The 21,185-nt window shown below is 46.2% G+C and overlaps 2 protein-coding genes across 10 annotated transcripts in view; one reads left to right on the top strand and one right to left on the bottom strand.

The window, feature by feature from the left end:
* LOC310699149 (histone H2B 5-like) overlaps window positions 1-21,185 on the bottom strand; it is a 960,349-nt gene that overhangs the window by 180,218 nt on the left and 758,946 nt on the right. The window lies entirely within an intron of this gene.
* The window catches only part of PDE1B (phosphodiesterase 1B), a 121,710-nt gene that overhangs the window by 82,854 nt on the left and 17,671 nt on the right, over window positions 1-21,185 (top strand). For 8 of the 9 annotated variants that reach the window (XR_014521856.1, XM_083486675.1, XM_083486676.1 and 5 more), the window contains 5 exons: window positions 16,555-16,668; window positions 17,446-17,628; window positions 18,590-18,656; window positions 19,385-19,501; window positions 20,746-20,886. Coding sequence is in view for 8 of the 9 variants with exons in the window: in XM_083486675.1 (XP_083342801.1) it covers window positions 16,555-16,668; window positions 17,446-17,628; window positions 18,590-18,656; window positions 19,385-19,501; window positions 20,746-20,886 (622 nt within the window). In the remaining variant the exon portion in view is untranslated. Of the gene's footprint in view, window positions 1-11,431; window positions 11,568-16,554; window positions 16,669-17,445; window positions 17,629-18,589; window positions 18,657-19,384; window positions 19,502-20,745; window positions 20,887-21,185 lie in introns of those variants that run through there. The other variant, XM_083486682.1, reaches the window with a different exon arrangement.

Genomic DNA, 21,185 nt, shown 5'->3' with positions numbered 1-21,185 from the left:
ATAGCAATGGCCGAGTTGACCACCTTATTGTTTGCTTGCTAATGATTAGTGATGATCACTTGATGTTTCACTAGGGTTGTTCATCTGCTTACTAGAATGTACAGTCTCTGGAAGTTGAGTCTCCATGTGGGGCAGGCATGCGCTCATCTTTAGTCATCCAGTGTGTGTGTGTTTTGATGCATGCACATGAACGCGGAGTCTTCTCTAGGCCGCTACTTGCTGCTTCACATGCTGCAGCTGCCCACGTTAATTTGAAAAGTGGTGGACTCATAATCTGGTGAACCGGGTTCGTGTCTCCGCTCCTCCACCTGCAGCTGCTGGGTGACCTTGGGCCAGTCACACTTCTCTGAAGTCTCTCAGCCCCACTCACCTCACAAAGTGTTTGTTGTGGGGGAGGAAGGGAAAGGAGATTGTTAGCTGCTTTGAGACTCCTTAAGGGGAGTGAAAGGAGGGAAATGAAGTCCAAATTCTTCTTCTTCTTCTTCTTCTTCTTCTTCTTCTTCTTCTTCTTCTTCTTCTTCTTCTTCTTCTTCTTCTATGCAGCAAGCACTTTCCTCCCTAGGGGTATGTCATTTATCAAAATAACAAATGTGTGTGCTCTTTGCTGCTTCTGATATGTGGCTGAGTTTTTCTTAATTGCTTGTCTCCCCACCCTCTACTAATCAGTATCTGGACAGTAAATGTCATCTGATCTGGGCAGATGGGCCTCCTTGTCTTTAGTAACTTAGCACTAGAACTGTTGGACATCCGGTGAAGCTGAACGTTGGAAGATTCAGGGCAGATAAAAGGAAACCCTTCTTCAAATAGCACATAGTTAAACGATTGAATTTGTTCACGCAAGAGGCAGTGATGGCCAGCTGGCTTTGAAAGAAGATTAGACAAACTCATGGAGTGTAAGGCTATGAGTGGCTGCTAGTCAGGATGGCTTTGTTCTGCCTCTCCTGTCAGAGGCAGTTGCTGGAACTTGCAGGAGGGGAGAGGGTTCTTGCTTGTGGTCTTCCCATGGGTGTCTGGTTGGTCTGAGAGAACAGGATGCTGGACTAGATGGGCTACTGGCCTGATCCAGCAAAGCTCCCACTGTGTGGAAGGGGCTTGGGAATAGCCTTTATTTTTTATGTTTGCTGCCTTTCAAAAAAATAAAAAATGCTCAAAGCAGTGCACAGCAATATTTAAAGCCATTGTAATAAACCAAGTAATAAATTCACTGAGCAATATATAAACAATATGGAGACAGCCATAAAAACAGCCTTGGCTCAGCTGATAGAAAGCCATGCTTTGCTATAAATTCTCATAGACAAACAGTAGAACTATGTTTCTTGTACTCTGGAATACAGTGATAAGAACATGAGGAGAATTGCCATATTGGATCATTCATAGATCTGGCACAGTATTTTGCTTGCCACGTGACCCTAAAATGATTTCCAGAAGATAAAAAGGATGATAACTGTTATGGACTAAGCTTGGATCCTAGACCAATAGGCAGGCAGGATCCTAGAATGCAACAACTGATTGGCCTGCAGGAGGGAAGCAGAATCAGCCAATCAGACGGGACCCATTGTGTAAATAATGCATAAAAAGCCTGAGGTTTGGGGGGAACCTTAACTTCTGTTCTACGAGCTGCAATAAAGAGCATGAAATTACTGTGCGACTCCAAGTATATTTCAATAACCCACCTTTACTTGTTCCACAACTGCCTTGAAATACAGAGATTCCAAACAAGCATGGATTGGCAGTGACTATTTCAGGGTTTTTGACAGCCCCACCTGGAGATTCTGGGGATTGAACCTGGGATCTTCAGCATGCGGAGCTGGCACTCTGCCACTGAGCTACAGTCCTTTCCTAATTGCTTGGAGCAACTTATGCTAGCCTTTAGGTCTCTCCCAACTCAGTGCTTATGTCCTTTATGACATCAAAGTATGACACTTAAGAATCATAGAGGCTGCAATCCTATACACTTGAACTGTGAGCCAGCCCCATTGAGCCCCTTTGTGGGGTTTACCTAGGGCTGGCCCCACCGATGAGGCAAGGTGAGGCGACAGCCTCGAGTGGCAGGATCCATAGGGGCAGCAGATCCGGCCTCCAATGAATGCTGCCATGATGGCAGTGACAGCTGCAGCGCTCTCCTTAGAGCCCAGATCTGCCATTTCCTTGGCAGCCAACCCAATACCACCTCTATAGTGACTTCTTGGCAAATAGGATGTGCTGCTGGTCTCCTCTCACCACTAGGGAGGAAATGACAGAGGCTGTCCACTGTGGTCCTCTGGGCTCTGCACTCACCTGGTATGATTTTCCTCCCACGAGGGCCTTTGATTCCCACTTCAATGTTCATGTAAGGTTGATTGATTCTCTGCCCTCTGTTCCCAGTGTAGACCTTCACTCACTCCTTCTTTCCTGGAGAAGGGTGCCATTTTGTGGTTAGCCTCGTGGGCTGGCCCTGAACTTACCTCTGCGTAAACATGCATTGGGATGCATTGTGTATTTCCTTTATTCCTTTTAATTGGTTTTGGACAGTGGGTGTTCCAGGTGTTGTTACCAACCCAAAGCCCTTGGGGAGGAAGCATATTAGAAATTGGGCTGACTAAATGTTTCTTGCACCTTGTGGAAGTTGCTGATCTTTTGCTATGTGAAAGAATTGTGCAGTCAAGAGAAATAGCACTTTAATTTGTGCAATTAACTCTATTCTCTTTTGGGAGGTGTAGACAAGCTGCAAGACAACAGTGTTATGCTGGGGCTTCCAATACCTTTAGGGTGGCCAGATTCAAAAAGAGGGTGGGGGTGCTTCTGTACCTCCTGCACAGAAGAGTAGATTTCAGAAAGTGGAGGCTGTCTTGCCAGCTGCACCTTCTGAAGATCCCCTGTGTGCCCCTCCTCTCTAGTCCTGGTGTGCGCGGAGTCATTGGTTCTGGAAATGCACTCTGTGCATTCTCTGTTGCTGCCTCTTACTCACACACCCTCACACCCTCAAGAGAGGAGCAATAGCGAAGAGTCAGACTAACCCCCCAGCTCTAATTAAGCTCCCTTTGATGCCCGCAGCTCTCCTTCAGAATGCCTATTCTCTTGCCCTTGAAATCCCTCCTGAAAATCCTTTTTATCCTTCAAAGCTATTAATCCTCACCTGTTATAGAAATCAACCCTTAGTACATGTAACTGTGTTTACACTGCTCTTTGCCCATTATACTTGACTCCGTCGACTACCCTCCCTCACTTGAAATTTTAGATGGTAAGCTTTGGGGGGCGAGGATATGCCTTTTCTTTTTTAAATGATACCTATAAAGCATAATTGCTTTATATGATAATTTAGTATGATTATAGGGCCATTAAGGTGATGGCTTTAAGTACCACTTTAAGGTCACTAGAATCCTGTTTGTATAAGATTGTGTTTCTAAGCAGAATGAAGGACTGATACTTCATATACAAAATTTATATATAATTAATTAATTCTCAGAAGCTTGCAGCAAAGGGTCGGACTCAAGCCCAGGAAAGGATTTTCTTCTGTTTATTCCCAATAAACAAAATAAGGTGAATGACTGACTTCTTCTGTGGCTCCAAAACACTCACCATGGAAGAGGGAGCTGGATTCTGTAAGATGTGTTTTGTTTGTGCAAGCCCATCACATTTGCGTACTTTTGCATAACACTTTTGCATAACTGATTCTACATGGACACATGGAAGGAGTCTGGCCCTGACCACAAGAAAGCTAATTAATGCCAGCAATCTCAGTGAGAGATATGGAGCAGTGCCTTCGAGTAAGCTACAAAAGTTGGAGTCCCTGATTTGCATCTCAGCTCTGCCATGAGCTTATGAGGGGGCCAAGGGGGCCAAGGGCAAGTTATGCTCTCTCTCGATTTCAACTTCCAGAGTTTGATGGGATTTACTCCTGAGTAAGCAGGTGTAGGATTGCAGCCTACCTCACTCTCTGCCTCCTGAGAGTTTGCTGACAGTGCAATCCTATGCATATCTGCCCACATGCCCGGGTGGCTGTGCTTTGGGAGAGCATCTTCTAAGTGCAGCACATCTCAGACTAATGTCTCCTTGACTTTGCCCTTGCTGTTGGCTCCGAAGCACTTTAAACACCCATTCTGTTTCTTCTCCCCCCCCACCCCATCCTTCAGTGGCATCGCAGCTTGCCTTCCACCTTTCCTGGCTAATTGAAAAGATAGTGGGCCCAGATTACAGCCTTGCTGTGTAAATTGCTCAGGATGGGAGGCTGGCTTGACAGCCGGCGAGGGAGGTGCTCTGGCCAATGAATCAATCATGAGGCAGTGGAACAGGAAAGTCTGCTCTGGGCGACGTCGTCCGATCCCCCCCACTGGCCCAGCCAAGGTGATGATTATTCACATAAAATGCAGGCTGATAGAATGTGTGATGCCATCCAAGTTGTCATGAGCTTTGCTGTGCCTTGGATATAGAACTGGTGCTGGACCACACATTATAATGAGTATTATTACTTATTGTTCTTACTGTGAAGCACCGGCTGCTGTGTTAGAGTTCTGGGCACCACAGTTCAAGAAGGACACTGACAAACTGGAACGTGTCCAGAGGAGGGCAACCAAAATGGTCAAAGGTCTGGAAACGATGCCTTATGAGGAACGGCTAAGGGAGCTGGGCATGTTTAGCCTGGAGAAGAGGAGGTTAAGGGGTGATATGATAGCCATGTTCAAATATATAAAAGGATGTCACATAGAGGAGGGAGAAAGGTTGTTTTCTGCTGCTCCAGAGAAGCGGACACGGAGCAATGGATGCAAACTACAAGAAAGAAGATTCCACCTAAACATTAGGAAGAACTTCCTGACAGTAAGAGCTGTTTGACAGTGGAATTTGCTGCCAAGGAGTGTGGTGGAGTCTCCTCCTTTGGAGGTCTTTAAGCAGAGGCTTGACAACCATATGTCAGGAGTGCTCTGATGGTGTTTCCTGCTTGGCAGGGGGTTGGACTCGATGGCCCTTGTGGTCTCTTCCAACTCTATGATTCTATTCTATTCTATTCTATTCTATTCTATTCTATTCTATTCTATTCTATTCTATTCTATGACATGAGTGCAAGAGCAGCCTTCTCCCCTCCTGTAGTTTCCAGCAGCTGGGATTTGGAAGCATTGCTGCTTCTGACTTTGGGGGCAGAGCAGAGCCATTGAGGCCAGTAGCCGCGGGGGGCTCATCCACACTTACCTTTTGCCCCACACTTTATAGGCACAGATGCATGCTTTCCCCTGTCTGCGTCCAAGCATTGTTTTGCTTTTTGCCTTTTGCCCCACCACTTTCCCAAAGAAAACCTACTCTTTTCAGTAATGCTGAATTGGGGTTTTCTGTGAATTGCCATTGGCTCTGGTTCAGCAGTAAAGGGAGGGTTTTCTTGAGGTAAGCGCTGGTTGGGGCGGGTGGTGGAGGAAGCACTCGGACACAGAGCTTTAAAGTGTAGACTTGGTCTTAGAAACATGGCACGGAAGGAGGTCTGGATGAGCCCTGATAGCCTTATTTAATCCACTTTAAATACACAAACCTGAAGCTTGGATATATACTTCAACCCCTTCCACAAAATACTGAACGTCTGGAGGCCCCTTAAAACATGTACAGCAGCTAGCACCATGGCTTACAAGAGGGATGGGAAACTTTTGGCCCTCCTGTTGTTGCCAGATGCCAGCTCCCCTATGCAGCCCTCCCCCTACATATAGCAGAAAGTGGTAACTCCAGGAACCCCCACCCCTACCCCTGGTTTGTTATATAAAATTGGCAATTAGCCGTTGTTGGATGGTTGCTGTTAATCCTGCGTGGCAGCCTTCCTCTTCTGCCTGCTTTTGTTAGGAAAGACTCTCCAGGAAATTCATGGGCCATCTCCCCCTTTCTCCGGTGCAGTCTTTATTTTCTAATGTTTTATCAGCTTGCTTAATTAAAACCCTGTTCATTATACAGAGCTCAGGGCTGCCCTTTGTTCTCACAGAGCAAAACATTTGCTGCTGTATTATTCCCCACATGGCTGGAGACTTGTCAAAACAGATCTCTTTGAGATCCCATACTATTTGGGGATGGCTTCAGCCCAGAGGCACTTATGTATGCCTATATTATCACCATCTCCATCCTTCTCTTTTAGCTAGAGAACTCAGGCCAGCATACGTTGTTCTCCCTTCCACCTGACTTATCTTTACAACAACCCTGTGAGGGAGACTGGGCTGAAAGAGGCGCTTGGCCCAAGGCTACTCATTAGGCTGGAGCAGCCAATGTTCTGCTGTCCAGGTGGTGTTTGACCTCAACCCTCATCATCGCTGACCATTGGCCATGCTCCCTCGTCATTATAATTCTTGCACTGCTTCACTCCCAGTGGGTGATGCTACATGCGCAGTGGTATCACTAGTTTCCCAGCCCTTCGCGTTCTTCCGCATGACTTGCTTCCAGGATTCGTGTGACTCGACCGGAGGCAGCAGTAATTGCTCAAATGCATGAGCCTGGGCTCTGTAATTGAATTTGCAGTCCCTAATCTGATTGCCAGGTGCTGGTTAACACGCTCAAGGCCCTGCAATGGCATTAGGGGGCTCCTCAGTCATTTCTCAGCCTTGTAGCTGGCCAGGAAAATGCATCTCCCCCCCCCCCACTTCAACGCTGCCCTGGCTCAGAGCCCTCTGGATCTGCAAAGTGTAAAGAAAGTCTTTGAAATGCTGCAGCGTGACACTGATGTATGCATGAACGTCTTCGAAGCACCTAGACAAAGGAGCATATGGAACTGTTTTATAATGACTTGGATTGTTAGTCTATCCAGTTCAGAATTGCCTTTCCCTGATCAGCAGGGCCTCTCCAGTGCTTCAGGCAGGAGTCTTTCCCAGCCCTACTTTAGTGATGCTGAGGACTGAACCCCGGGACCTTTTCCACATACAGCATTTTCTCAACACAATTCAGAAATCCCAACCAGCTCTTCCAAATCCGGCAGAATCCCAGGTAACTGAGTGATTCCTAAACCAGACAGGGTTAACATCTTCAGCCTCAGTCTCTTCCAGACATGTGTGTGAGACTTGGAAGTCGTATTCCAGGCAATGTGACCAATAAGAATGTGCATTCTAAGAATGTAAAAAGAGCCCTGCTAGATCAGGCCAAAGGAGTCCCATCTACTCTGTTGTTACAATGACCACCCAGATGCCTGTGAGAAGCTGGCAAGTAAGAAGGAACCTGAGCTCTACAGCACTTGCCATTCCCAGCAACTGGTCCCCCGAGGCATACTGCCTCCAGCGGTGGAGGTGAAATATAGCCACCTTACAAACATTAAGTGCTGACATTCATACTATCTCATTTCCTATTAAAATATGGATTTTTAGATTCTTTTTTTTAATATAAAAGCCCTCCCCTTCCTCCCACTGTACCCCCTCTGCCTACTTGATCCTGACAACAACCCTGTGAGGTAGGATAGGCTGCGAGGTTACTCAGGGTCACCTGGTGAGAATCACAGCTGAGTGAGGATCCCAGTCCCAGTCTGACATTTTGACTACTGTGCTACACTGGCTTTCCTTGCCACAAAGAGCCAAGGCTGTTAACTGCACTGGACCAAAAGTGGATTGTAATGGTAGTGAAGCCTGTGCAGAAGACCTATCCATTGGGAATTCATCCTTGCAGCTGTTGTCAGGTGGTGGCAGTTGCTTATTGAACAGTCATTCTGATTTCTTCGTTGGGAAGGTAAATGCTGCTGCTGTGCCAAAGAAGTGCAATCCCACACTTCTCAGTGCATTCCCCTTAATGTATAAAGTCTGATCTTTAGGGGAAGTGGGCTTCTTGTGCAAGACCCCCCCCCCCGACCAACTATAACTATGCAAGCTGTATTTGCCACAAGACAGCTGAATCCAACCCCAAAGCAGTGACAGTCTGGAAGCGCCCTTGCTCAGACACCCTTCCCTCACCCCTTCTGTAGCGGCACGGGGCTGTGGGGAGGCTTGATGTTGAGAACAAGCACTTCCAGGATTGACTGTGCAGAAAGATCACCTGCTAGGTATTGGGTAATCTCCTGGCCTGGTGGCTTTTAGGAGCCTTGGGCATTTTCGGAAGACTGCATCACACACAGAGATACCTCCTCCCTACATGTGTCCATCTCTGCTCAGTAACTTGAGTCTCTCAGGCCGTTGCCATGGTAATAGAACACCGCAGCAAAGCCCATAAGAGCAAACAGATTCCTAGTGTAGGAACTCAGCCGGCTGGAGTGAAAACCCACTGAAACCATTCCCCTTTGTTTGTGCTTGAGGAGACTGCTGGGGAGGCACAGATAGTTGAGAGGACCTAGGCAAACTCCCCTCCACTTGCCCAGGAGCACCTGAATCCTACTCCCCACCTCCCATGCACAGTGCATTGCACTGGTGGTGCTGAGCAGCGCCACTGAGCATATCTGAGCATCTTTGCCATTGGAAACCCTTCCCTAGGCATCTGTGGGTCATGTAAATCCTTTCCTGTGGGAGAACAGCCAGCAATGGCATTTTTATTTTAAGGAGGCAAGGCCTGTGCAAAGCAAAATAATCCCCCCTCTGGGATGCATTTTGTTAAGGAGGAGAGCGCTGACTCCTTAGCCTCCACAAGGAATGACGAGACCACTGAGAAGCAAGAAGAAAGCAGATGGCTTTGTCTTCTCCTTCTCTTTTGACTCTTACTTGTTGTCCCAGCCTAGCCTGCAGCACAGATCTCTCTGCTTTGGAGTGCCAGCCTGGGAATTGGCTAAGTGGCTCTTTATGCGCAATTGCTATTCCCTTGGCCAGCCGGGGCACCAACCTGCCCTTTCAAGAAAGCAATAAAAGGCCAGCTGGTCCCCTGTTTGTGAAATGCAAGCCAGGACTTTGCTGCAGAGGAAGTGGGAGAGAGTTGGCGTACAAGACACGCAAAGAAAGACTTCAGCTTGAAGGAGCCTGAAGCAATTCTGCATCTGTGTGGGAGATGATTTAAACAGGTGTGCAGGTGTTGTGTGATGCTTTAAGAGGGGGAAGAGCATACATCCACTGCAGAAGGCAAAAGGCAGCTTGGATAAAAATGGCAAGTCTAGCTCAATACTGGAGAGGCAGAAATTAGACTGCCTTTTTCTTTGCCATGCTATGCTAACCTGTGGTTTGCAGTCATGGCATTGAAGGAGAAGAGTGGCTCAAGAGAGCCAGTATGGTGCAATGGTTAGTGTTGAACTGTGACCTGGGAGATCAAGGTTCAAATCCCCACTCAGCCATGAAGCTCAATGGGTATGACCTTGAACTGGTCACCATTTCTCAGCCTAACCCACCTCACAGGGTTGTTGGGAGGAGGAAGTGGGGAGGAGAACCACGTAACCACCTTGAGCTCCTTAGATTCTTTAATAAACAACAGTAACAAACAAACATAGTACCACACAGACCAAGATCTGTTTCTTACCTGCATTGCAGGGGGTTGGACCAGATGACCCCTGGGGTCTCTTCCAACTTCCAACTAATTCTATGATTCTACCTAGGCTGCAATCCTAACCATGCCTGCTCAGAAGCAAGTCCTGTTGAATTCAGCAGGACTTGCTCTCAGTGAAATGGGGTTAGGATTACCATCTTAGAATCAGGAAGACCAAGTATTTTAAAAAGACTGGAATAACTTTCTAACATATTTGAGAGATCACTGTAAACAGCTGAAATCATTGGCAGGAATGCATTCACACTTGTAATGTAACATGGATTTGGGATACTATTTTTATATAACAGATAGATTAAAGAAAATATGCAGGAATAAAATTTAGAATTGGAACCCATGGAGGGAAGGAAGGAGGTCTCAAGATTCGAAAGAACCTTTTTTAAAAAAATGTGTTATACTGTTATGTTTATTGTGTATAACTTTTACGTAATTAATAGATAGATAGATAGATAGATAGATAGATAGATGGCCATCTTAGGTGGTAAACCTGTTTCTCGGCCATGTGAGCACTCACCTTTGATTCAACACAATTCAGCACAGATCCTAATTCACCAACTCAGTGAAAACTAAGCTGATAAAACAAGGCTGTTTTATATTAAAATGATAAAATACACACATAAAGCCCAAAGCATATGAAGACTAGCAAATGATGCATGTATAACCTTAACCTGCAAATCAAACTGATCCATTATGCTTTCCTATACCTTTAATTGTTCACTAACTTGACCCAATTGATTATTCTTGTTTTGAGTCCACCTATTCCAGTTACTGAAAATAAAATAAAAAAGTAGGTCACCACCAACAGTGAAAGAATGGTTAGCAAAAACAATTGGAAGGTAGAAATGATGTATAAATTTACAGAATTCATTAGACTGAGACAAGATTCACAAGAGAAATTTTTAAAAACAAGTGGAATCCTCTAATTGAATTTATGAAGAATAAATATAACATAAATGACAATGACTAGAATAACTTCTCTATGTGGTAGGTATATATATATATATATATATATATATATATATATATATATATATCACAGTGTGTATGCATTTACCATATTTTTTGCACCATAACACTCACTTTTTTCCTCCTAGAAAGTAAGGGGAAATGTCTGTGCGTGTTATGGAGGGAATGCCTACGGGTGGCATGCCTACGGATTTTCCTCCTCTAAAAACTACGTGCGTGTTATGGTCGGGTGCGTGTTATAGAGCGAAAAATACGGTAATTATTTGTTGTAATGACTGCATATTCTTGAGATTTAATAAAGTATAATGATTTTTTTAGTGGTCAGTACAGTTCCCCATTCTTATACATTGCCTTTTACCTTCTCTCAGTGACATAACTTAGAACCTCTGACCGTACTGTTTTGTTTTTAAACTGTTTTAATAGCCATGCTATTTCTTGTTCTTCTTTTTTTCCAAGAGGAAATTGTAAAGCAAGATGCTTATACAAATTCCAAAGATATTGGTGAGAATGTTGGCAATTTGCAAAGTGACCATGTATAGTTGATAATACTTACCCAATCTGTCCTGCAGAAAAACAGCAAAACCAAGCCATGGCTTAGTGCAGGGATGCTAATTTGCGGCTTCTTTCCTTGTATATTTTAATTAAGGGTGTCTTGATGCTCTGATGCTCTAGTGCTGTGATGGAATTGTTTTTGTGTATTGTAATGATGTATGGATTTTATAGTTGATGTCATAGTTGTACTTGTAATCAGCTCAAAAAGCACTCTGACTTAACAGATAAATGAAGTAACACAACATAAAATGTTTAAGACATGCTTGCATCAAGGAATGCTTAATTTCCCACAGGGGTGGATCTACATGAAACTAATGAAGCTTCAGCTTCAGGGACCCTCATCCCGGAGGGGCCCCAGAAGTGACTTTAGTCCACGTTGCTTAAAATTTTGGCTCTCATAGACTCAATTTGTGGAGGAAGTGGTGTGTGAGCTGACTCAGCTCCCTTGTGGCAACTTTTGTGGTCCTTTTGAGCCACCACACTTGCACATGTCAGCAACAGGAAGTGGTGGATTTATCTGTGAGATCACAAAGCAGCTGCTTTTGTGCCATCAGCTGCGGAGGTTGCCTCCTTCTGCCCTTTCAAGCCACTGCACTTGTGCATATCAATAGGAGGAAGGTTTGCGTTGATCTTCAGGACTGCAAAGAAACCTCTGGCATTTCCGATGCCTTCTGGTAGGCAGGTGGCTGGGTCACCCCACCCCACTTTTAAAGCAAAGCATAGCATCATAATGTTCAGCTGGACTGTGTGAGCCATGCACAGGAACTAGAGAACCAGGGTGTTGGGCTCAGGCCCAGTGGACTCCTTCTCTTGCTTCTGGGTGTGAAGCTGGAGGGAACTTGGTTTACTTGGCCATAGCTCCTGTCCCTTCTTGGGCTTTGTTGAGCCAAGTGATGCAAAATGTGGGGTGGTGGATAAACATGACAACTTGGCATTGGTAGCTGTAAGGTTGCTTTTCACAGAACCTTCAGCCTTCACCCAGCTGACACAGGGCTCAGCAGATGGATTGCTGAGCAGAGCAAGATGGAGCGGGGAGCGGTACCTATTTATCTACTTGCACTTTGACGTGCTTTCAGACTGCTAGGTTGGCAGGAGTTGGGACCGAGCAACGGGAGCTCACCCTGTCACAGGGATTCAAACCACTGACCTTCCGACCGGCAATCCCAAGGCTTTGTGGTTTAGACCACAGCACCACCACGTCCCTTTTGGTCTGAGCATATAACCACCCAATAGAGTATGAGACTCTTAATCTCAGGGTCATGGGTTTGAGCTGCACATTAGACAAAAGTGTCCTTGTGGTCCCTTTCAATTCTATATATATTTGGTATTTCTGCCCTGGCTACCAGTTTGTTTCTGGGCTCAATTCAAAGTGCTGACTTTGAGCTATAAAGTCTTATGTGGTTCAGGACCCCAGTACCTCAAGGACTGGTTTTCTCTGCATGAACTAGCCCAGACCATACATTCATCATCTGAGGCCCTGTTCTGTATGTCCTCCTCCAAGGGAGGTGTAGAATGTGGAGCATCCTTTTCAGTGATGGTCCCTGCTTGTAGAAAGCTCTCCCCAGGAGGTATGCCTGGTGCCATCATTGCCTGTTTTAAGCACCAGGCAAATGCCTTTTTTTTATTTACCCAGGCCTTTGACTCTTAATTTGGAGTATGATTAATTAGGTCTGTGGCCTCCTTTTAAAATGTTCATTCCTTTTGAAAGGTAAAAGGTAAAGGTAAAGGACCCCTGGATGGTTAAGTCCAGTCAAAGGTGACTATGGGGTTGCGGCGCTCATCTTGCTTTCAGGCCGAAGGAGCCGGCGTTTGTTCACAGACAGCTTTCCGGGTCATGTGGCCAGCAGGACTAACCGCTACTGGTGCACAGAGGACTGTGACGAGTGCCAGAATGCACAGAAACACCGTTTACTTTCCTGCCACAGCGGTACCTGTTTATCTACTTGCACTAGTGTGCTTTTGAACTGCTAAGTTGGCAGGAGCTGGGACCGAGCAACAGGAGCTCCCCCCATCGTGGGGATTCGAACTGCCGACCTTCTGATTGGAAACCCAAGAGGCTCAGTGGTTTAGACCACAGCACCTTTAGTGTGGTGGATACATCTGTATATAAGGATGAGCATTTTAAGTTCTGGCTTTATTCTTTTTAAATTTGGTTTCATTGTTTCTTGTTATTCCTGTTCTTACATTAAAAGTCACTTTGAGACACTTCTTCATAAAAGGTGGCAAATATGTCAGTAATGAATGATGATAATTCCCGCGATTGTATCTGTTGGCACTAGCCGTTCGAAGCCTCTCTATCAAATTTCTCTCAGTAAGGTAAGAAGGGATTCAAGAATGACAGTAAATGAGCCCAGATCTTCACAACCGAATTGGTGCCTGAATAGTTAGAAGTGAAGTCAATATGGAATCAACACAGATAGTCTCCAGTGTTATGCATTCTTACGTGGGTGAAAATCCCCAGCGACTTCAGTAGGGCTTCCTCCTGAGTAGATGTGCATAGGATGGTACTATTTTCAAAGAGAGGCTCAATAACAGCTGTTAAAAGAGACGTATCTACAAACAAAACAGAAAAGCAGCTGTACGAGGTCACCTGTGAAGTCCAAGGCCATGTGGTGGGGGGAGCCCCTGCTGCAGCTCCTCCCCATGGTCCCTTCACCACGTCTTTCCAATATTGGCTTTATTTTTTTATTGATGCACTGATGATGGTGATGTACAAGCAGAACATGTTAAGTGGAGGCAAAGAGGCATTCCTACATCAAGCTGCAGACCCCTAGAGAGTAACTTGTGAATCCTGGTCTCCAGGGGTTGTTGCCAACTAAGTTCCACTCAGAGTAGACCCATTGAAATTAACAGGTCTATGTTTAGTCATTTCCATCAATTCCAGTGGACAGGGCCAGCCCAATACATTTTGGCATCTGAGGTTGACTACCAAATGGCGCCTACCTCCCCACCAGGGAAGATCTATACTAAGAACAAGGGGGGAAGAAAGAGCTACGTCGGGTTCTGCTGCCCCTGTGGATCCTGCCACTTGAGGCAGTCACCTCACGTTGCCTCATGGGTGGGCCGGCCCTGGCAGGGGGGCAACGCTGAGCAGGACTAACATTTGATATAACCCCATATTCATTTATGACTGCTATATGCTGCCCTATAGCATAGTTTTCTGGGTGGCTTGTAAGAAATAGGTTTAAAAACAATTTAAATACAAAATAAAACATAAAACCATAAAAGAAAAGGGAATAGAATCCCTACATCAATAGAACTAAACTGAAACCCACTGTGTTCCTAAAGTTAAAGCACAGATTTTTTTTTAAAAAAATGGAGACCTAGAGTACCTATTTTTAAAGCCACCCCCATTTGCTCCCACAATTTCAGTCGGAAACACTCCACTCTCTTCTTTGTGCATGTTTGTTTTCCTGCCCCCCTTACGGTACTTCCATGCTCCAAGCTCCTGATAGGTGACTCCCCAAACACTCCAGAGAGATTCTTAGCTATCAGAAGACCTATCTCCTCTCATTATCTCCCATTGTTGGAACATTAACCTCCAGCAATCAGTCAAACAAAGAAGAGGTTAGCCAGTTGCCTTATATCACCTCTGAAAACATAGCAATAAAAGAAACACAGAAAAAGGGAAACAATTTCTCATTCGGCAGTTGTGGCAAAGAGTTATTCTTTGGGGGCAGAAAGGCATGTTTGGAGAAACCTAGGACTGGCATCAAAAATGGCAGGCCTTGTTGAGATCCCTTTCTTGTTCTAACTCATCACGCTACAAGTTGCTTCAATTTTTCCCACATCACATCCTTGGCTTCCATGGGTAGAGAAGTGCAGGATGGCAGAGGCAGCCAATGTGGGAGTCTTCTAGGTGTTGGGGGACCACAGAACTGTGTCTTATGGAAGGAGAGAATTCAATTCTAGGTTGCATCAGCAGAAGTCTAGTGTCCAGATCAAGGGAAGTAATAGTACCATCCTATTCTGCCTTGGTCAGTCCACACCTGGCCACCCACAACTGTGTCCAGGGTGCCACAATTTAAGAAGGATATTGACAATCTGGAACGTGTGCAGAGGAGGGAAACCAAGATAATCAAGTGTATGGAAACCAAGACTTATGAGGAGTGGTTGCAGGAGGTGGGTATGTTTATCCTGGAAAAGAGGAGATTGGGAGAAGATAAGATAGCCATCTTAAAATATCTCAAGGGTTGTCACATGGAAGATGGAGTAAACTTGTTTTCTCCTGCTCCAGAGCATAGGATGTGAACCAATGGCTTCAAGTTACAAGAAGGGAGATTCCGAATAAACACCAGGAAGAACTTTCTGGCAGTAAGAGAAGTTTGACAGTGGAACCATCTCCCTCAGGAAGTTGTAGGCTCTCCTTCGTTGGAGGTTTTTAAGCAGAGGTTGTATGGCCACCTGTCATGGATGCTTGAGCTGAGATTCCTGCTTGTCAGGGACATCCGGCTCCCAAGAGGCTGTGGGGGAAAAAACTAGCAGTGATCTACCCATTTGGGGCGGCGGGGAACCCAAAGTTGTTGTGCTTTTATTAGGGAGGGGGGACCCAGAAGTTGTTGAGCTAACCAGGTACTAAATATACGCTAACCGGGTACTAAACACAGCAGTGGTTACTTCCTCTTCTGTCTTTGTGGTCGTGCGCGAATGAAGGGCAGAGCAAGGGGACAGGGCTGGGTGCTCTTTTTCCCCTACAGAGGAAAATGAGCTCGCGACTGATCGCTAGCATAAGGGGATCGACCTGTTGATCACGGCCAGCCAGTTGGACATCCCTGCATTAGATGATCCTTGGGGATCCTTCCAACTCTACAATTCTATGATTCAGCATGGAACTTCTAGTTTTGGTGGCAGGCCTGTGTTTTTCTTAACAGGTAGCTTTGCTCCACAGGAAACAACATGGGGTGTGTGTGTGTGTGGTTTTTACCATTTCATTAAAAGGATAATCATGCTGTAATGATCTCTACTCATTTGGTTCTCCTGAAGTGTTCAATGTTTTTACATTAATGTCCTTCAAGCGGAACAATAGGGCTGATTAACCGGAAATGAAACATTATGGACCACACACCCAGCTGAGCTTGATGGCTTGTTATTAACTAGTGATGCAGATGGCCCAAGGTGCATTGCTCAACATGCCATTTTCAGCTGCATTGTCAGGCTCTCAACATAGGAGATCCATCTTGCATCAGGGTGAAGCACAACCAACAGAGAGAAGCCAGGAAACTGGCTTTTGCGTATATGAGTGAGGCACTGCAACAGAGTGGTCCAGTGTGGCGTTATTCTGTTCAGGGTTCCAGTCACTCCATTCCATCCCTTCTCCTGCTAGAGTTCTTCTCCCCACCCGCTTAATAGCCATTCGGCATTCCATGCCTACTGAGCATGCTCAGTCCTCATTGGGCTGTTTTTGATCCACAATTCATTTTTCAGTTTCTTTTTTGTGGAATGGGGTTTGGACACATATCTGCCCAATTCAGCTACCACATTATCACAGCAACTGAGTGATTTCACTGGTGTGAATTCCATTGGCTCCATTTCTCCCTAGCAGTCCCTCACAAGGTAATGATGGGTGGGCTGCCCTTTGATGGATGACCCAGAGAGCCCTGCAAGGTTCTGCTTCCCCCTTACTCATTTCCCCCTTCCCTGTGTTTCCATTTCCCCCTCCAGGCTGCGGTACATGGTGAAACAGTTGGAGACGGGAGAAGTGAATCTGGTGGAGCTGAAGAAGAACTTGGAATATACTGCTTCATTGCTGGAAGCTGTCTACATTGATGAGACCAGGTGAGGCTGTGGGGCTCGTGTGTCTTGCCTGACCCCTTTTCCAGAGAGGACCCAGAAATAAGCACTGAGCTAACCACTGGTTAAAGTGCAGAGCCTGCAAGTCTAGGGAGACTGTTTCAGAAGCTCAGGTGGGTGTTTTGCATGCTGTTGGAAACAGTTCAGTAGTGTTGGGACCTGACCCTGAGTCAGATGAGATCTCATGAGGAGAGGCAGTTCCCTGTAGACCCCAGTACAGACTCCCCTCTAGTACTGACTCTGGGATTGCCACTGTAAAGAGCACACTATCCTTGGGCCCCACTCATTTATAAACCCTTTCCCTGTGCCCAAACTTCACCTATGCCACAGGACTCACCATCTCCCCCAAGCTAATCTCCTGGGCTGCATGAAGCATCTCTAATTTGCAGGGTGTCTCTGGAGGCTCAGGAGAATTTGATCTTATCCTCTTCCCTACCTCAGTTTGTTTCTGCATAAGGAATAGCAGATCTTTACAGCCTGTTGGAAGCTGTTCAGCTTAGAGAACTTAGGAGGAAATAAGTGCAGCCTGTTGAACTGGCCAGCGAAGCATCCCTGAAACTGAATCTTGTAATCACAGCTTTTCCAAAAGTCAGAATTTTATATGCCAGAATTTAGCCAATTTCCAGATTATTTCTCTTCCTCTTCCCTTTCTCCTTCTTCCTCATTCTCCCTCTCAGTTTTAACTGCAGTTCTGCTTCTCTTTGCAGTGCCTTTCTCACTAAAACGCTCACTGCTCCTCACCGCTCATTTTTCCTGTTCCAGGCAGATCTTGGACACGGAAGATGAACTCCAGGAGATCAAGTCTGATGCAGTTCCCTCTGAGGTGCGGGACTGGCTGGCCTCCACCTTCACGCAGCAGACCCGCGCCAAGGGACGTCGATCCGAGGAGAAGCCCAAGTTCCGCAGCATTGTGCATGCTGTCCAAGCTGGCATCTTTGTTGAGAGGTCTGGACGGAGCGCCGTGTGTGTGTGTGTGTGTGTGTGTGTTGGAACAGGGCTGCTCCAGATGGGGGCGGTCCTCCATCTGCTTCATGCATTGGCCTAGTACATTGGCCCAATGAGTGGGTCCTGCCCCACAACTGCGCCTTGTTGGTGACTATATCAGGGTGCCCTGGCTATCATTTGGAAAGGGAAGGAGTAAGAAGTACCAGGGACTCAGCTATACAGCTGTAAATAAAATGTTTTAAGTGTGTTGTATCATGCAATATACAAATGTGACACTAGATGGCAATGGTGAGTTATGACAAATTCAGTATAGTTTTCAAAACGTTTTTTAAAAAGGCATTTTCACAGTGTTTTTTATAGGTGTGTAGATTCCACCTGGGTTGAGCAAGCAGGAGGAGGCGGTGGAAGGCAGCAGAGCCAGATAGATATAGTAAGGGCAAAGATAACATATTACCGGGGTGGGGAACATGAGGCCTTGTGGACCAAATGCATCCCTCCAGTCTTCTCTGTGCGACTATTGGAACTCTCCACAGGCAACGCCAGTTCTCCTTTGACCACACTCTTCACCAGCCCTGCTTCACACCCCCTTCAATTGTTTTGCCTGGCTGGAGCCTGTCCTTGAGCTGTGAGAATGCCTCTTCTTTCCCTGCAAAGAGGACAGAGAAAGGCAACACGTACAGCCATTAACCCGCCCACTTTTAGCCCTGACCCCCTGGCTGAAAAAAGGGCTCCCCAACCTGATCTATAAGGTGCAAAGATTGAAAGTCAAGTCCCATTTGAATTTCCTGGGTTTGGAAGGCTTGAGGTCTGCTGGCCTGGTATGTAAGGAGAGGGTCTTGGATGCAGCATTTTATCCAGCACTCAGACATCTGGATACTCAGTGGGGTTTGGGAGGTGTCTCTATGGGGATGCAGTCCAGATGTTCCATGGAGAGCCTGACCTGCTGTTATCTGCTCTGCAGGATGTTCCGTCGGACTTACACGGCGGTGGGGCCGAACTATTCTCCCTCTGTCATCAACTGCCTGAAGGTAATGCAGCTCTATTAGGGGGATGCTGGACTTACTGCCCAATCCTGCCCATGTCTACTCAGAAGTAAGCCCACTGAGTTTAAGAGGGCTCACTCCCAGGTAGGTGTGTGTAGGATTGCAGCCTTAACTTCGTTTGCTTCCTTCCTTGACGTGATGCTTCTGCACCTGCCCCAACCTCTCAAGCTGGGAGTTATTCACTGTGCTTTCTGGGGGGCAAAAAAGTAGAAGGCTGGTGTTCATGCTGTGGGTCCCAGCACAAAATGGCTGCCATGAACAGCAAAAAGAAGGAGTCCTGATGGTACTCTGTTCCAATGGATACTGTCCCAAAAAAGGCACTGGTTGTTTATACCCTGACCCATTTTCTGTGATCAAGTTGCATGAGTCAAGGAAACTTCCCTAGCTTTCCTCCTTTGTTTTGCCATAACTTTTTAAAAGAGAGACACTGGAGCTGAAAGCGGTGGTTTTTTATCAGGAATTAATGGCCTATAATTTTGTTGGATGTGTAGGGGACCAGCTACAGCTCATCACTGCAAAAGCAAAATGCTCTTTGCACAGTCTTAAAGGAACTCTTTGTGGCAATACTTTTTGTTCAACATGCTCCAAAGTTGAGAGATGGATCATCCTTTCTTCTGATGCTCATTCTTTCTCCATCCTGTACCAGTTAAGTGCACTGTGCTCAGGACATAGTCCTCCTTTTTTACGTTTCTTTTTTGGCTTTTCTTGTGTAGACTCTTGACCTTTGGTTTTTTGACGTCTTTGCGCTGAATAAGGTGAGCGAGGACCACGCCTTGCGCACGATTGTCTTTGAACTGCTCACCCGCCACAACCTCAACAGCCGCTTCAAGGTAAGAAATGGCATGTGTATAATCACAGTGTTGTTATTATGATGATTTATTAAAGGGCTATTCCATACCCCTCCTACAAAATAAAGACTCCAGGGCACCAAACAAGCAGCTACCCTGAGCTCCAGAGCCCAAAAAAGAAAGCTTCTTCCAAGCCTGGGATGTTCTGTATTTGAAGGAAGTGGTCTTTTTGTTAAGGGGGCACCTTTTTAAGAACAGGTCATTCCTCGTTCTGGAACGCCCCAGCCCCTTAGGACAGAGCAGATGCCCTTGAAGTTCATGCTGCCGTAGGGCATAAGGGTCATTGCTTATTTCAGACACATTCTGTTTTTCAAGAGGTTAGTGATGGGATAGTGCAGGTGGAGGACTCACATGCATTCTGGACAAGGAATATGACCGCCCTGCGATCTTCCACTTTTAAACTGTCTCTTTGCCAGTGTGTGTGTGTGCGCGCGCGCGCGCTGGAATCTTAAGTGAAGACTGGAGGGTTCTGCATCAGAGCATAGATGTCAGCCTGTGGCTTTTTTTGTAAGGATGGGTCCCACACGGCATACAAAAGATCCCAGGTTCAATTCCTGGCACATCTAGGTACTGGGAAAGAGCCGTGCCAGAGACCCTGTGGGAGCTAGGCAGTCAGTGGGAGTGGATGGTGCTGTCGTCTAAACCACTGAGCCTCTTTGGCTTGCCAGTCGGTGAGCTCCTGTTGCTCTGTCCCAGCTTCTGCCAACCTAGCAGTTCGAAAGCACACTAGTGCAAGTAGATAAATAGCTACCACTATTAGTGGGAAGGTAAACAGTGTTTCCATGCGCTCTGGCACTCGTCATGGCGTCTTGTCGCACCAGAAGCGGTTTAGTCCTGCTGGCCACATGACCCGGAAAGCCGTCTGTGGACAAACGCCAGCTCCCTTGGCCAGAAAGCGAGATGAGCATCGTAACCCCTTAGTCGCCTTTGACTGGACTTAACCATCCAGGGGTCCTTTACCTTTTACCATACGGAGTTAGATGGACTACCTAGGCATGAGACAGCATCCTATATCCTTGACTACTTCCAGTGCTCCCCCCCCAGGGGGTATGCGTATCCCTAAACATTTTGTGAATCTATGTTTGGCCTCATTGAGGGGTAGTATTTCAATATGAGTAGGAAAATGAGAGTACTCCTAAACAATTTTTCTAGAAAAAAAGCACTGACTACTCCTATCCCCAAAGCTTTCCTGGAGCTACATTGTTAACCTTTTCCATTATCTCTAGATCCCCACAGTGTACCTCATGACCTTCCTTGATGCGCTGGAGGCTGGTTACGGGAAATACAAGAACCCGTATCACAACCAGATACACGCTGCTGACGTCACCCAGACTGTGCACTGCTTCCTGCTTCGCACGGGCATGGTGGTGAGGGCACCGTGTGGATATTCTGCCTGCTGGTTCTCTAACTGAGAAGTGTCTATGGTGCCATCTTGGAAAGCTCTTCTAGGTGTAGGCAAACTGGGAATCATGGGTTATTAATGCTCTTAGAAAGTGTGTTTCTCATCTTGGCCAAGTCCACCCCAGTAATGCAGTCGCAGAAATGAAGGGTACACCACATTATTAATGGCCCTAAGTCCTCTTTTACAGTCCATCTCTAGAAAATCTATATATGAAGCATTGACAGGGCTTTTATTTCAGTGGGAACTCACCAGAACTCAGTTCCA

Source organism: Podarcis liolepis (genome assembly GCF_965112155.1).
Source record: "Podarcis liolepis genome assembly, chromosome: 2".
NCBI classification, from domain to species: Eukaryota; Metazoa; Chordata; class Lepidosauria; order Squamata; family Lacertidae; genus Podarcis; species Podarcis liolepis.
This window is presented reverse-complemented; position numbering and strand designations above follow the sequence as displayed.